This window comes from Scyliorhinus torazame, chromosome 3 (genome assembly GCF_047496885.1).
Source record: "Scyliorhinus torazame isolate Kashiwa2021f chromosome 3, sScyTor2.1, whole genome shotgun sequence".
Taxonomy (NCBI): domain Eukaryota; kingdom Metazoa; phylum Chordata; class Chondrichthyes; order Carcharhiniformes; family Scyliorhinidae; genus Scyliorhinus; species Scyliorhinus torazame.
Window position 1 is genome coordinate 281,469,094 of NC_092709.1, and position 16,061 is coordinate 281,485,154.

At 46.8% G+C, this 16,061-nt stretch overlaps 1 protein-coding gene across 1 annotated transcript in view; it reads left to right on the forward strand.

Annotated features, from left to right (window-relative positions):
• LOC140409143 (A disintegrin and metalloproteinase with thrombospondin motifs 12-like) overlaps positions 1-16,061 on the forward strand; it is a 951,810-nt gene that overhangs the window by 423,071 nt on the left and 512,678 nt on the right. Inside the window, exon 10 of the mRNA XM_072497322.1 lies at positions 11,738-11,830. Coding sequence (XP_072353423.1) covers positions 11,738-11,830 — 93 coding nt within the window. The remainder of the gene's footprint in view (positions 1-11,737; positions 11,831-16,061) is intronic.

Here is a 16,061-nt window from a genome sequence, read left to right on the forward strand (position 1 = left end):
ATCTGCCATTGGAAAAATGTTAGAGTCCATTATAAAGGATGTAATAGCAGAACATTAAGAAATATATAATGTAATCAAGCAGAGTCAGCCTGGCTTCATGAAAGGGACATCATGCCCAAAAACGTTATTATAATTCATTGAGGTGGTAACCAGCAAGATAAATAAAAGGGAAGCAATAGATGTAATATTCTTGGATTTCCAAAAAGTGTGTGATAAGGTACTGCACAAAAGTCTTCTTGATAAAATAAGAGCCTATCATGTTGGGGGTCGTAGATTCGCATGGATAGATGATTGGCTAAGTGATAGAAGACAGCGAGTTGATATAGGAGAAGCATTTTCAAGATGACAACCTGGAATGGAGTGCCACAGGGATGAGTGCTGGGGCTATAATTATTTACAATATATATTAATAACTTAGACGAGGGAAGGGAATGTACTATTGCCAAGTTTATGGATGACAGAAAAATAGGTGGGAAGGCAAGTGATGAGAATGACATAAAGAGTCTGCAGAGAGGTATAGACAGGTTAACTGATCAGCCAAAAACTTGGCAGATGGAATATATGGAAAGTTTGAAGTTATGCACTTTGGCAGGAAGAATAAAGGAGCTGAATATTATTAAAATGGGGAAAGGCTGCAGAAAGCTGCAGCACAGAGTGATCTCACCTCAAATGAAGCTTTCTCCCAGATGTCTTCACCAAGGAACCATCTCCAGGGTTCCAACCTCTCCTTCGGGTTCCCCTCGGCCCTGGATCACCACGTGCATTCCAGCAATCTCTCAGATTCCCAGCTGCCAACAGAACATCACTGCTTCACGGCCTGCAGTAACAGGTCACCAACTTTCTGGTCACCTCGGATCTCTGGCTTTCCGTAAGCCCACGTCGCTTTTCATCTGCTTTCTGCAGCTTTGCCTCTTAGGAGTCTCTTTCTGTTCATCACTCTTAACTTCAATTTACAGAACCTTTTTTCCCGGACTCCTGATTTTTAGTTCCTTTGACTAGAAGATTTTCTTGGAACTTGCTTCTGTCCTGCTCCATGGTTTCAGGACCTTTCTGTTTTTTAATTCGGGCCCTGCTCACTGAGATTTTGTTTCATGACCCTGTTCCAGCAGATTCTGTGAAAAGCTCCTTATTTCTCCGCTATATTCTTTTAAGTGAATTCAGCCTGCTTTTTCAGCCACTTTCGGGGCCCTGGTTGCTAGGCAACAGCCCAGTTTTTATACCCTGTTTGTTTTCGAGTTGTGAAACACATTAAAATGCAGGTATCTTTTAAAATGAAACTAAAACTGAAATCTCCTTAATACACAACTGCAGGATTATAAATTATGCTTAAATTTTAATGTAAAGCTGTGCCGTATTCCTAAAACATACAAACACAAATATAAATAACTTAAAAGTATAACTATTTCCTGACACTTCTGCATGTCAAAGTTAGTGTGATGTAGCATTCCAGGGTTCTCAGTTTTATTTTCATAGCTAATTTTGAGTTGATCTTGATTTTATTTCTTGGCATTTTTGGCCATTCTATTCCTTTGTTTTTGTGAATGCCTTTTTCAACTTGTGAGTAATTTTGCTGTCTGACATTATTAAAGTACGGGAGACATATGCTGCAGGCTTCTCAATGTCATCCTGCATTATTTGAGATATGATCACTGCTAACCTATGTGGCAATGCATCAAACACTAAGACAATTTTTTTCTTGGTAAGAGTGGGTCAAAACTGCATCAAAACAGGGACGGTACAGTGTTCACTGTAGAGATTCTATTCATCACTAGTCAGTACTTGTACCACTTCTTCAAATACTTTCTGACACTCCACAGACCATGACCAGTTCACTCCATCTTTGAGCAATGGATACTCCAATCTATTAACTAAGTCGGGGATTAGAATAATACTTAAACTATCCCGACGAAGGTCGCAATTATTGAACTAACTTTATTTACACCTTCCCAATAGAGGGCAGCAGAGAGAGCAATATAACAAACTGCTCAGAACTTGCAAAGTATGACAGAAATAGTCCAATGCAGGAAACCTGAAATAGAGACAGAAATTGCTGGAAACCAGAATTATCATATCAGGTCGATGTTAGGTGAATTAGACATTCTGAATTCTCCCTCAGTGTACCCGGACAGGTGCCGGAGTGTGGCGACTGGGGGATTTTCACAGTAACTTCATTGCAGTGTTAATGTTAGCCTCCTTGTGACAATAAAGATCATTATTATCTTTCGTCCGAACTCCAAAAAGTTAGCAATTGAATAGACTTTAAGCAGATGAAATGGGAAGAGAGCAAAAAAAAACAAAGCAAACATCTGCAACAGGAGAGACCAAAGAATAAAAAAGTTAGTGTGCAGGGCCGAAGGGACAAGGACAAATATAAAGGATGGGATCTTACAGCTCACCCACCAGGGGAATTGTCATGGGCAGCGGTTTGAGGGACCAGAAAAATGTCAATTGATTGCGGGGTGGACGTGGTAGGATCGCATGCAAAGAAACAAATCGAGTGCCCGGAGAAGTTGTGAGCAACAGAGCAAACACACAAACAAAGTTAATACTGAAACATTCAAAGTGACGGAAACAAAATGGGGGCAGAGATTACAGCCTGAAGTTGTTAAACTGAATCAAAAAAGCTTATTTCATAGAATCCCTGGGCAGGATTTTCCATTCGGCAGGATTCTCCGTCGGCCGACTCCGAAATCGGGAAAGGTGATTGAGTGGAGATTCGGTCGTGAGGCCAAAATTGTAGCCAGTGTCGTGTTGACGCCAAACCGCAATTCTCTGGTGCATCGACAATGTGTTCTACTCAACACGTTCAGGAAACACCACCCCATATCATTACAAGGGTGACCCAATATCTTCCAGGGCCTCCACGATGCTCCACCTCCGCCGGGTAGAATTACCAATGGCACGTTTCACTAGTGGTTTCAAAAATTGGGTAACAGGCGCCATGGCTGATGAGGGAGAGAGGGGAGGTAGGACATGGAGGGGCATAACCGTGGGCTGCCGGTCCTGCCAATGGGGGGGCTGGCTGGGTGGGAGTCAGGGGTGTGCCTACCAGGCCCGGGGTGGGGGGCATTGGAAGTTGATGGGGGGTAATCAGGATATGTGCCATGGGGTCAGGGCGACCCCACACAGGACCGGGTGCCCATGCATGGATCGCTGGTGCCGCGGCCTGCAAGGCAGCGATCTTGCTGCGCACTCCACCGACTGGGCTCCATGGCCCGTGGTTGCACAGTTATTCCGGCCCTAGAGGTGCCCCACCACACCATCGCCCGCAGCCCAGCCTCCACCCCACCACCACCACACTCCATCCCTCTAACCCACCAACTTCACCCCTCCCACCAACTGGCCGCCACCCGCTGGTAGGGCAGAATATGGCCCACCCAAGAGCAATATCCATAGTAGCCCCCACAGGAGGGCGGCAGACAGATGCTGCGGAGCATACTGCTGGCAAGGGTACCGCAAGGCACAGGTATCCGTGTCAGCAGGGATGGGTGCCGGGGCCAGAGGCCCCCACCATGACAGGCACCGACGGGGCCAGGGGTGCGGAGGGCAGAGTGCCAGGAATGGTCTCGGGGTGGGTAAGGGATGGGGAAGGGAGAGAGGAGGACATGCGGGGGCAGGGTCTGCAGTGCAGACCAGGCAACCATGTAGCCCGATGGATCTAGTTGGGCACGGGGGTATGCACCATGTTATCATGTCTGCCTTTCACCCCTTGCAGACAATGGATTTCAGAATCCAACCACGATAGGCGACCTTCATTCTTGTCGCCACGGTCCTAGGGGTGCATTGAGTCTGTACAAGCTGGAGCTGCTCAAGAGGCACCCTGCAGCAGCGGAGCCTTTCCCAGAGGAACAGGAGGCAGCGGTTGAGGATGGCCACCCAACAGGCGGAGGAGGAGGTGGGAAGGAGGCACTGCAACAGGCCTCGTGTGTAGTGGCAGTGCCTATCATTCGAGGACCTGCTGGACCGGGCATGCTGTCGAAGATTCTGGCTGAGCAGGGGGACAGTGCGACATATCTGCCAGATCATGGCACACCTAGCACCCCGGGGGCATGGGGATGGACACCCGCTCTCGGTGGCCTTCAAGGTGACGGTTGCCCGAACGTCTTTCACATGGGGTCCTTCTCGGCGCAAAGTAGGGACCTGTCCAGAGAGGGATGGGGTGGGGCACCAGAGTGGTGAGCACTGGCTGAACTGGGGTCCCCGGCTGAAGCCAACCCCCACCGTCCGCCCATTCCACCCCACGCCCCCTCTGCAACCAGCTCAGCCCAGCCCCAGGCCTTGAGCATCTTGACCTATGGCCAATACCTTCACCCCCAAGGCCCCCACCGCGGATGTCACCCGTGCGGTGTTGACCTGAGTGGCATTCATGGTTGGCACCACCTCCTGCTCCTGCAGGCGGCTGGACTCCTCCAACTGCACCTGCAGGCGCTGGATGGTTGCTGACAAGTCCTTATATAGTCGCTGGCTCTGTGACTGCATCGCCATTATCTATGGGACTGCCCTTTCCAGGAGCCCCAAACCTGTTTGGAGGGCAGCTAGTCCCTGGAGACGGGCCACCTCCGACTGGGCGGACGGTGGGCAGGGACCCCAGTTCAGCCAGTGTTCACCACTCTGGTGCCCCACCCCATCCCTGTCCGCCCCCTCGGAGGTTCCTACCTCCACCTGCTGTACCACATCATGTGTGTGGTGTGTACCAGATAGTGCCCCAGGAGCCTCTTCACTAAAGTGCCCATCTCAGGTGAGTTTCTCTGGGATGGTGGAGTGTGTTCGGAAAGTCAGTGTCGTCTCCAGGCTGGTGCTCTGGGGTGTCTCAGTCTGCGGGTCGAGGGCTCCCATCGCTGTCTGTTTCCTCTTCCTCGCTGCTATTCACTTGGGGTTGGAGTTGCGGTCAGGGGTCGGGGGTTAACAGAGTGGACTGTCTCATCGCTAAGAGATACAGTAAGACACAAGATCTGACACATGATTGGATCGTGTGTTGGGGTAGCGGGTGATGGTGAAGGGGAGTTGAGGGGAGGGGGTGTGGGGATGGTGTGGGGATGGTCTGAGGGTGGTGGGGTGGTGGGGGTAATGTGGGTGGAGGGGGGATGTGGGGGTGATGGTGGTGGGGGGGGGGGGGGGGTGGTGACACACATGCCATAGGGAACCGCAGCTCAGCGTGCTCACACTTGCTCGCCCGATACCAACCTTCGCCCCAACGACTGCCCTCTCTCCGGGCCCACCAATCGGGTCCTGTGCCTGCTGCTCTACGGGGCTGCAGGGCCTGTGATCCCCCTCCAGTCTTTTCCCTTTCCGAGCTGTTGTGGACCGCCTTCTTCTGGGGGGGTGGATGGGAAACAGAAATCGCACTGTATTAGACAGTGGCACAGGGAGCAGTAGCTGGTGTTCTTTGTGGCCAGGGCACATGGCCATGGTGGCCGGTATGGGTGCTGGCATATGGTGCAGGGTGCGGTTTCGGTCGTCCTCCGAGTGGTGGGGGGGGGGGGGGGGGGGGGGGGGGCTGGGGGCGGCATTGGGATTTCGGGTGTGTGGGATGGTGGTTGGTGCCAAAGGCACAGTGCTGCCAACTCATCCTGGCTGGCCTGAGGGGTTGTGCAGATCTTTCCAGCACTGCTACCCAGTTTTGACGGTGGAGCCCACCGCACTCATGACCTCTGCCACCTGCGCCCAGGGATGGTGTATGGTGGCAGATGGCAACCTCCTTCTCACCCCAGGGTACCGGGTAGCCCGCCTCTCCTCCATGGCATCCAACAGGCTCTCCAGCTCCGCATCTGCAAAGTGGGGTGCCACTCTCCATGCTGCCACCTTGTTGGCTGGGATGGGCGTGTGTGGGAGTGGAGTGCTAATATGCGGCTGCAGTTTCTCAGCCACCTGAGTGTCAATCCCAACCCCGGTGAATCAACACCGTTTTCCATTGGAATCGATCGTATTCCATGTGGAGTCGGTGCTCACCCATTAACGGTTGATAAATTGGTCCGGGAGCGGCGGCAATTTTGCTGTCGTAGACGTCCGCCAATTCTGCCCCTGCGTCAAAACAATGGGCTGGATTCGCCACGATTTTGTGGCTATGTCCGGAGGAAGTGTCTTGTTTTACAATGAAAAAGTCGGAGCCGCCCCCGCACCGATGCTCCACCCAGTGGGGGCCGAGCAGCTTAGCCGCGCAAAACTCCCGCCGTCCCCGACATAAACGGCTGGAGAATTGCCGGGTCCGTGGCCGCGCATAATAATAATACTAATAATAATCGCTTATTGTCACAAGTAGGCTTCAATGAAGTTATTGTGAAAAGTCCCTAGTCGCCACATTCCGGCGCCTGTTCGGGGAGGCCGGTACGGGAATTGAACCCGCGCTGCTGGCCTTGTTCTGCATTGCAAGCCAGCTGTTTAGTCCACTGTGCTAAACCGGTCGCTGTGCATGCGCACGGCGATGACCTGTGGTGCAACATGGCGCCGGCCGTGCCCGGACCTGGCCTGCCAGATGGTGTGACCCTGGATACCGCACCCCCCCCCTCCCCCCGCCAGCAGCATGGCTCCTGGCTGACTGTGGTGGTGCTGGACACAGTCCCTGGCCGCCACTCCATGTTTACGAAAACCCAGACCACACGCAACCCACGCAGTTGGGAAATCGGTCCATTGGGGGCTGAGCATCGGGGGATGGCCTCAAAGCGATGCACTGACGCCATTGCAACAGCTTGCAACGTGCACCTTGATGATTTGGAGGGGGCAGTGCATCCGAAAAACGGCACCGGCCCCGATTCGGTCGCAAACGGGTATTCTCCACCTGATCGCCGAATACGATTTTGGCATCGAGCAATGGAGAATACCGGCCATAGTTTCTGAATCGGAGGATCCTGCCCCCTACAGTGCAGAAGAACATTATTTGTCCATCGAGTCTGAACTGAACACCCGAAAAAGCACTGTACCCAGGTCCACTACTCCGCTCACCGCACCCTATCCCCATAACCTGCACGCCTCTGGATACTGAGGGGCAATTTATCATGGCCAATTCACCAATAATAAATATCATATAGGCATCAAGAATTTAAGAGGGATGTTCAAGAATGTGTCATGCAAGAGTGCCTTTCAGAACTGGATGTTTAAGCAATGTACCTTTAAGAAAACAGTGATGTCATAGAGTGGGTGGAGCTCAGCTCAGTTCAGCCATTTTGCAGTCTGTGTTTTGCAGGTTTCTAGTTTCAGTTTAAAAGCAATGTCTGTGTGTTTCCAGAGAGCTGCAAGTTTTGCAGTTTGTTTTTGCTGAGAGCAGCTAAAAAGTGCCTGGCTGGTTTTGCTGAGAGCTGTTTAAAAGTAGAAAGCCAGTTTGCGACAGTCTCTGCCATTCTACAGAAAATATATATATATCCTTTAACTTGATGTGATACTGTTTAAAGGTGTTAAGCCTCTTGGAAGTTTGAAGGAACATTTTAAGGAATTATTTACTGTTGCAATATTTTCTGAGTTATCTTTGAAGTAAGGGGTGTTAAGAGATCCAATGTTTAAGATGCTAAGTTGAGTTCATGGAATAAACAGTGTTTTGTGTTTAAAAACCCACGTGTCCATAATTGTAATCCCACACCTTGGGAAAAAGCCTTGTGCTCGGAAAAGCAACAAATCCATTAAAGGGAGAGGTTGGTTGAACTCCAGGATACATTTTGGGGTTCTGAAAAGCCGCCCCCATAACAAATGTTTGACTTCTGAAAAATAAACAAAATGTGAAAGAATCACATTTAGTGTTCAAAATTCTGGAAGCATTTGATAAAATTGATAGAAGCAAACTGCTTACTAGGTTGAGGAATCAAATGCCAGGGGATGTTTAAGTTAAAAATGAGTAAGTTAGGAATCTGAAAATCAGTCATGCAGAATTTTCTCATCCATGAATAATATAGAGTTGTGGAATAAGTGACTGGGGACTAGTAAACAGTATAAATGCTTTGAAGAAGCAATTGTATTTGCCGCTGGAGAGTGAGCAGTAATTGCAGGTTGTGGTGAGAAAGGAATCATCCAAGAAAGAACTTTCTGTCCATATTATCTGCCTGCAATGTTTTAAGAAAATGATACACAGGAAGCGATTCTCCAGAGCCATGAATCCCACGTGGGAATTATGATGGCCTGTTGAATCGGGCGTGAGGGCCAAAATGGGCTTCTCTCTGGTCGTCAAACCCGTTGCGAGTCTCCAGGCCCGCTTCACTGGCCCCGATCAGGTCCTCGCCCAGAGCGGGCGAGAATACTCTAACTAGGATTTACATTCATTTGAGTGTAATTTAGGGGCAGGAAGCCCAAATCACTGGCCTCCTGGGATGCTCCAGTCCCCCCCTGCCAGGAATCAGGCGCCCTGATCTCTGAGGAGCGGAACCTGTCAACAAGTTTCTGCTCCTCCCCTCTCAAGTTCAGCCCCAACTTGACCCTCTCAAGCAAAGTTTGAAAGTTCCACTGAAATCTAGCCGAGCTGTGCCCTCAGCGTGAGCCCTCAGAGTGAATTCGGGAGAATCGCTCCCACTATTGCAATGTTTCCTAGACTTAAAATTTCTGGGGTTGGATAGAGTTGCCCAGGATCCAGAATTTTGTGCCTGAACATCCTAGTAGACCTATTTAAAATGAAGAAGGTAGGGCATGCTAGCATGTACATGATGCATGTGTGTATGTTGACAGCTGGCTTTTAAGTAGGCTTACATTAACACTGCAATGAAGGTACTGTGAAAAGCCCCGAGTTGCCGCACTCCACGGCTTGTTTGCGTACACTGACTGAGGGAGGATTCAGAATGTCCAAATTACCTAATAGGACGTCTTTTGGGATTTGTGGGAGGAAACCGGAGCACCCGGAGGAAACTCACAGTCACAGGGAGAACATGCAGACTCCACACAGACAGTGACCCAAGCTGGGAATCAAACCTGGGACCATGGCGCTGTGAAGCAACAGTGCCAACCATTGTGCTCCCGTGCTGCCCAGTTGGGCAGGAAATAATGGGGGTGGGGAGGGGGTGAGCTTGTCGAATCCAGCCCCGTAACATAAAGAGTTGGTGCGTGTAATATCCCGCACGGGACCCACGGGGTGGGAATGATTATGTTCCCTGTGGTTCTCGTGGAGTATGCGCTCCCCTGCTGAGGGGCGGGGGACTCCATTTAGCAATGTATAAAAGGTCAGCCAGTTACGCACCGACCAGAAAGAGACCCGGTAGGGATCTACCGGATGTGTATATACCTGTTATTGTAAATAAATCAAGTTCTTCATTTTATTTGGTGTAGTCTCCCTGTGACCTTATCAAAGTGTGAGGGATGGTATGGGTGGAAGGGGGAAGTGACTGAAAGTACTGAATATGGCCTCCAACATTAAGAGTAAAAGACTAACAGTTGTGAAGCAGTAAATCCAATTCATATTCACAAAGACAAAAAAATAAAGATCTTGATAATACCAGCCTGTCCTTTTAAATGGATGGTGCCTGAACGTCGGCTCAGAGTTCAATCCTACCAGCTCATGTGGGGACAATGTATTCCAAACTATTAGAGGAATTCTGCGTACAGAGGCTTGTGACGGTCGTTTGCATGGAATTGCATTGCTGAATCCTCTTCAGGCACAATCAGTTGCAGCTATCAGACAAGCCAGACCAGAAGCTCAGGTGCCATGGTGTTAAAGAGCACAGTGTAAGGATTAATGCCTGTAAATGCTCTGTGTCGCAACTGCTTTTGGGGCACTATTTGCAAACAGGCTGAGGAAAATTCTCTGCTTGCCTGAAGTAAAATCACTTCATCTTCTCAAGGGACTCCTGTCAAATCATTTTAGTATGAAATGCAACGATGATAATGATGAAAATCATGTTGCAATATCATCATCATCTCAATTTTGCAGAACATAATTTTGATGACAGTAACCCATTAATCTTCCTGCACATTGTAACTGCAAACTCAAAACTGTTGATCAATGCTTCTTTCCTTGGACTCCTTTAATATTTGTTTCTTTTACATTCTTAATGACTGTGAAAGTTTATGTAATTGGGTTTTGCTGTCACAATTCCCTTTCACGTTGAAAAGAGTAGAAGTGAAATGGTTTGCTGATGTCTTGATTTAAGAGATGCACAGTTATTCCATATCCTGTATAGCTTTTATTGTTAATCCACGAGGCTGTGCACAATGACTAAGTTATAACCCAGCTAACATTTCTTTTCACGTTGACATCACACATGAGTTTGTGAAGATGAACACAAGTCGAAGTAAATACAATTTACTTATCAGGGTTAGAATGACATTTCTACCCATAACTAGAATTCCTTCTATAAACCCTTCAGCCTCTCCACCTCTTTCTCCAATTCAAGTTCTTAAAGTCTGCCTGTTTGACGAAGCTTTTCACTATTAATCCAAATGTTTCATCTCTTGACTCAGTGTCAATTAGTTTTGTCCGGTTATGCTTCTACAAATCACCATATAAAATTTTGCTACATTAAAGATGCTAAATATTTTTTTTAAATTAAAGCCATGATAGGAGTTTGTTTTTATCATCTGCATAATAAGATCAAGATGACCGATCTGTGGTAATTCTGTATGTCACATGCCATTTATTTTACACTTGTAGCATTTTTAATCGTTTTTATTGTCCAATGTATTCTTTTGGCAACTATCACAGAGAACAATGTATATGTTTTCCTATGTTTTATATGAAAATCGGTATGTATTTGCTCCTTTGATGGTGTGTTCCAATTAAATCAACAGCAAGCTTTTATGAGTTTAAAAATAAAGAAGGTTGTTTATTCTCACACGCTTCCCACAAATTAAATGCAATATCAGACACATTCACTCTCACACATATAATCATACAAAGATAAGATACAGGTGAAGGTAATGTACTTCTACAGCTTATAATTGTCTTTGCCTCTGACTTACATTCTCCATCCAGCACGAGGCAGACAAAACTTTCTTGGATGGTTTTAATGTTTTGAAGTTGAATCCAAGGTCATATAAAGTGAACACAGTAAGAAGTCTTACAACACCAGATTAAAGTCCAACAGGTTTGTTTCGATGTCGAAACAAACCTGTTGGACTTTAACCTGGTGTTGTAAGACTTCTTACTGTGCTCATCCCAGTCCAACGCAGGCATCTCCACATCATATAAAGTGAAGGTTTCACAGCAAGCTGAAGTTTCTTGTGGTCAAATTTCTAGGAGGTTGGTTCTCAGATAAACGTGAAGGTTCAGAAAGTCCTTTTCTGGGAGGGTTTGAGGCAGTCATTGGCTGGAATTCTCTGTCCATTCACACTGGCGGGATTCTCCACTGCCTGGGCACTGCCAGGGTGCCAGGCTGGCAGTGCCAGGGTTTGGGCCCGATGGGGGGAGGGTGTTCTCCCACAGGAGACAGGGTGAGGGGAAGTTACAAGGAGTCTCAGGAAGGTTGTAGATGAAAGGGGACAGAAAGCAGGGGGGGGGGGGGGGGGGGGAGGCTGAACGTGGGAGGGAGGGAAGATCAGAACCACCAGACCAAATGGCGACCTGATCTGCGAGAAGCCGTTCCTAAAGGTGAGATCAGCTTGCCAGCAGGAAATCTCTTCAAGTGCGGCCTTGGCAGGGAGAAACCCTCAGGCAAAATAAAAAGCCAACTGCCATTGAATAGCAGGGTATTTCTCGGTGTAGCAGATGCTGAGAAACACGGCGGTAAACGTTGCCGACAGTGGACTTTGTTTTCAGTTAACTGAATCATGCCCAATGTGTAATATTTACTAAATGCAATGATTGATTCCTTTGTCCCTTTGCTATTGACAGAATGTTTGCCAGACTCTCTGGTGTTCACTGAATGGCTCCTGCCGCTCCAAGCTGGATGCTGCAGCAGATGGGACCAGATGTGGAGAAAAGAAGGTGCGTAAAGGGTCTCAACTGAAATTGGCTATAACAATATAACTCCAATGCTGTTTTGTTCACCCGAACAGATGCAGCATAAAATTGAAGCATTTCTTTCAGCCAAGAGGTGACTTTTTACAATCTTCAACCAATTTTCAAATATTTGGAATGTATTTTTTCAGTTTTTCGCCTCCCTACTATTTGAAGGCACAAGCTTGATTTGACTCTCGAGGGTTCCTCAGCTTAAATGGGTGCCCACCATTTGCCTTGACAAAGGGCACCAGACTTTCACGTTGGGAAGGATTTATTCCTGTGTCAGAAGCAATAATTTAGGTTCGATCAACTAATTCTTAGACCTGGTTTGGCAATGGAATCATGAGTAAACATCGGATGGGAACATCTGTTTTGGATGATAGCTAGAACCAGTGATAACCTGGTTCTCATTTCACCCAATTTGGACAGCAATTTTAAAATAGCTGTCACTGTGCTATCAGCAATATTACATTACTGTCCAAGACCAATTTCCCCCCAGTTGAGCAAAATTCTCCCAGGGCAAAGCACATGCGATTCTGATGAATGTAGTTAATATATTGCATTGGGATTTGTAATGGGTCCAAATCTGTGTCAACGTTTATTTTCTTTGTACGAAACAGAAAATGCGAGAAAGACTCAGCAGGTCAGGCAGTATCTGTCGAGAGAAACAGTTAGCTTTTCAGGTCAATGACACTTCATCAGAATTGTAGAAAAATGGAAATGTTTTGAGAAAATGAAAGGGATGCAGTGGGGCGGAAGAACTGTGATGAATGTAAGGATTTGTTATATATATTGTATTTTATATTGTTGCAGTAAGATTTTTAAAAGCCTGGGTTAAGGTATATATTTGTTGCAGTAATGTTATGTAACAAATCTAGGTTAAGGTATCCAACTGTGTGTCTGCTGAAGCTGTAATTAAGAAGTCGTAAAAGGTGAGATCATAATTGATCTAACCGTTTGCTTGTTTACATATAGAGGGCTAATGGAAGATTATTATGAATGCTGGTGATTCCCTGGAGAATCCATCATTTATAAGGGACTGTATTTAGTCCTAACTGAGCAGGCCATGTCACATATAAGTAGTATACAGATTATGTCATTAATGGGAGGTGCAAGGCTTATCTGTAGTTTTGCAATTTTGCATTACGATTTGAGTCTATGACAAGACATTTTACGTTGAGCAGCAGTCTTGCCAAATGCTGTTAGATTGAGCAGAAATGTACTGAATCTACTCTTGAAAGGAACTCTCTCCAAAACTCTCTTCACACCTGAGTACCTAAACCTGTTTTGTTAACTTTATTTATAAGTGCTATTTGAACTGTACAGGGTTGCTTAATAAGAGTAGTAGGTATAGATGGTACTTGTAAGTTCTTCCTTGCATTTAATAACTGTTTCACTGTTAATTGTCAAGCTATTTCTTTGCTATTAATGTGGTTAATTCTGTATTTAAATTAAAGTTTGTTTCAACAGAAAAGATACCAATTGGTCAGCGTCATCACTCCTGGGGTGAAATATCCTTTCCTCACAGATTTACTAACTTAAAAAAATTGTTTGGTGTTCTTTGTGGTATCCTAACAAATGATGGAGTCTGGTCCAGTATCCTAACAAAATCACAATGGAAGGTATCTGATAGGGTGATGGGCAGGAGAGATTCAGTGACAAAAGGTTTTATGGTACAAAAGCCAAAGTGGATGAAGTAAGGAAGCAAAAGGTGTGTCCAAAGGAGGTGTGAATGGCTGGATTGCAGCTCTTCGAATGCAAAGCAAAGGAATAAAGAAAGGAAGAAAATTAACTATCAAGAGTGGAACTGATGTTCCAGGGGGAGTATTTGATAGAGTAGTTGGAGAGGGCTTAAATTAAAATGGCAGATGGGTTGGGAACCAATGTAAGGAGTCAGATTTGAGGAATCAGGGACAAGAACAAAAGATGATATGGGCAGTAAGAAATGTGATAGGCATAGAAATCAAGGGCCAGAATCAACAGGGCCTCCGTGATAAATAGTGAGATCGGGACAAGTAATAGAACATAGAACATAGAACAATACAGCGCAGTACAGGCCCTTCGGCCCACGATGTTGCACCGAAACAAAAGCCATCCAACCTACACTATGCCATTATCATCCATATGTTTATCCAATAAACTTTTAAATGCCCTCAATGTTGGCGAGTTCACCACTGTAGCAGGTAGGGCATTCCACGGCCTCACTACTCTTTGCGTAAAGAACCTACCTCTGACCGCTGCCCTATATCTATTACCCCTCAGTTTAAAGTTATGTCCCCTCGTGCCAGCCATATCCATCCGTGGGAGAAGGCTCTCACTGTCCACCCTATCCAACCCCCTGATCATTTTGTATGCCTCTATTAAGTCTCCTCTTAACCTTCTTCTCTCCAACGAAAACAACCTCAAGTCCATCAGCCTTTCCTCATAAGATTTTCCCTCCATACCAGGCAACATCCTGGTAAATCTCCTCTGCACCCGCTCCAAAGCCTCCACGTCCTTCCTATAATGCGGTGACCAGAACTGTACGCAATACTCCAAATGCGGCCGTACCAGAGTTCTGTACAGCTGCAACATGACCTCCCGACTCCGGAACTCAATCCCTCTACCAATAAAGGCCAACACTCCATAGGCCTTCTTCACAACCCTATCAACCTGGGTGGCAACTTTCAGGGATCTATGTACATGGACACCTAGATCCCTCTGCTCATCCACACTTTCAAGAACTTTACCATTAGCCAAATATTCCGCATTCCTGTTATTCCTTCCAAAGTGAATCACCTCACACTTCTCTACATTAAACTCCATTTGCCACCTCTCGGCCCAGCTCTGCAGCTTATCTATATCCCTCTGTAATCTGCTACATCCTTCCACACTATCGACAACACCACCGACTTTAGTATCGTCTGCAAATTTACTCACCCACCCTTCTGCGCCTTCCTCTAGGTCATTGATAAAAATGACAAACAGCAACGGCCCCAGAACAGATCCTTGTGGTACTCCACTTGTGACTGTACTCCATTCTGAACATTTCCCATCAACCACCACCCTCTGTCTTCTTTCAGCTAGCCAATTTCTGATCCACATCTCTAAATCACCCTCAATCCCCAGCCTCTGTATTTTTTGCAATAGCCTACCGTGGGGAACCTTATCAAACGCTTTGCTGAAATCCATATACACCACATCAACTGCTCTACCCTCGTCTACCTGTTCAGTCACCTTATCAAAGAACTCAATAAGGTTTGTGAGGCATGACCTACCCTTCACAAAGCCATGCTGACTATCCCTGATCATATTATTCCTATCTAGATGATTATAAATCTTGTCTCTTATAATCCCCTCCAAGACTTTACCCACTACAGACGTGAGGCTCACCGGCCTATAGTTGCCGGGGTTGTCTCTGCTCCCCTTTTTGAACAAAGGGACCACATTTGCTGTCCTCCAGTCCTCTGGCACTATTCCTGTAGCCAATGATGACATAAAAATCAAAGCCAAAGGTCCAGCAATCTCTTCCCTGGCCTCCCATAGAATCCTAGGATAAATCCCATCAGGTCCCGGGGACTTATCTATTTTCAGCCTGTCCAGAATTGCCAACACCTCTTCCCTACGTACCTCAATGCCATCTATTCTATTAGCCTGGGGCTCAGCATTCTCCTCCACAACATTATCTTTTTCCTGAGTGAATACTGACGAAAAATATTCATTTAGTATCTCGCCTACCTCTTCAGACTCCACACACAATTTCCCATCCCTGTCCTTGACTGGTCCTACTCTTTCCCTAGTCATTCGCTTATTCCTGACATACCTACAGAAAGCTTTTGGGTTTTCCTTGATCCTTCCTGCCAAATACTTCTCATGTCCCCTCCTTGCTCGTCTTAGCTCTCTCTTTAGACCCTTCCTCGCTACCTTGTAACTATCCATCGCCCCAACCGAAACTTCACACTTCATCTTCACATAGGCCTCCTTCTTCCTCTTAACAAGAGATTCCACTTCCTTGGTAAACCACGGTTCCCTCGCTCGACGCCTTCCTCCCCGTCTGACCGGTACATACTTATCAAGAACACGCAGTAGCTGATCCTTGAACAAGCCCCACTTATCCAGTGTGCCCAACACTTGCAGCCTACTTCTCCACCTTATCCCCCCCAAGTCACGTCTAATGGCATCATAATTGCCCTTCCCCCAGCTATAACTCTTGCCCTGCGGTGTATACTTATCCCTT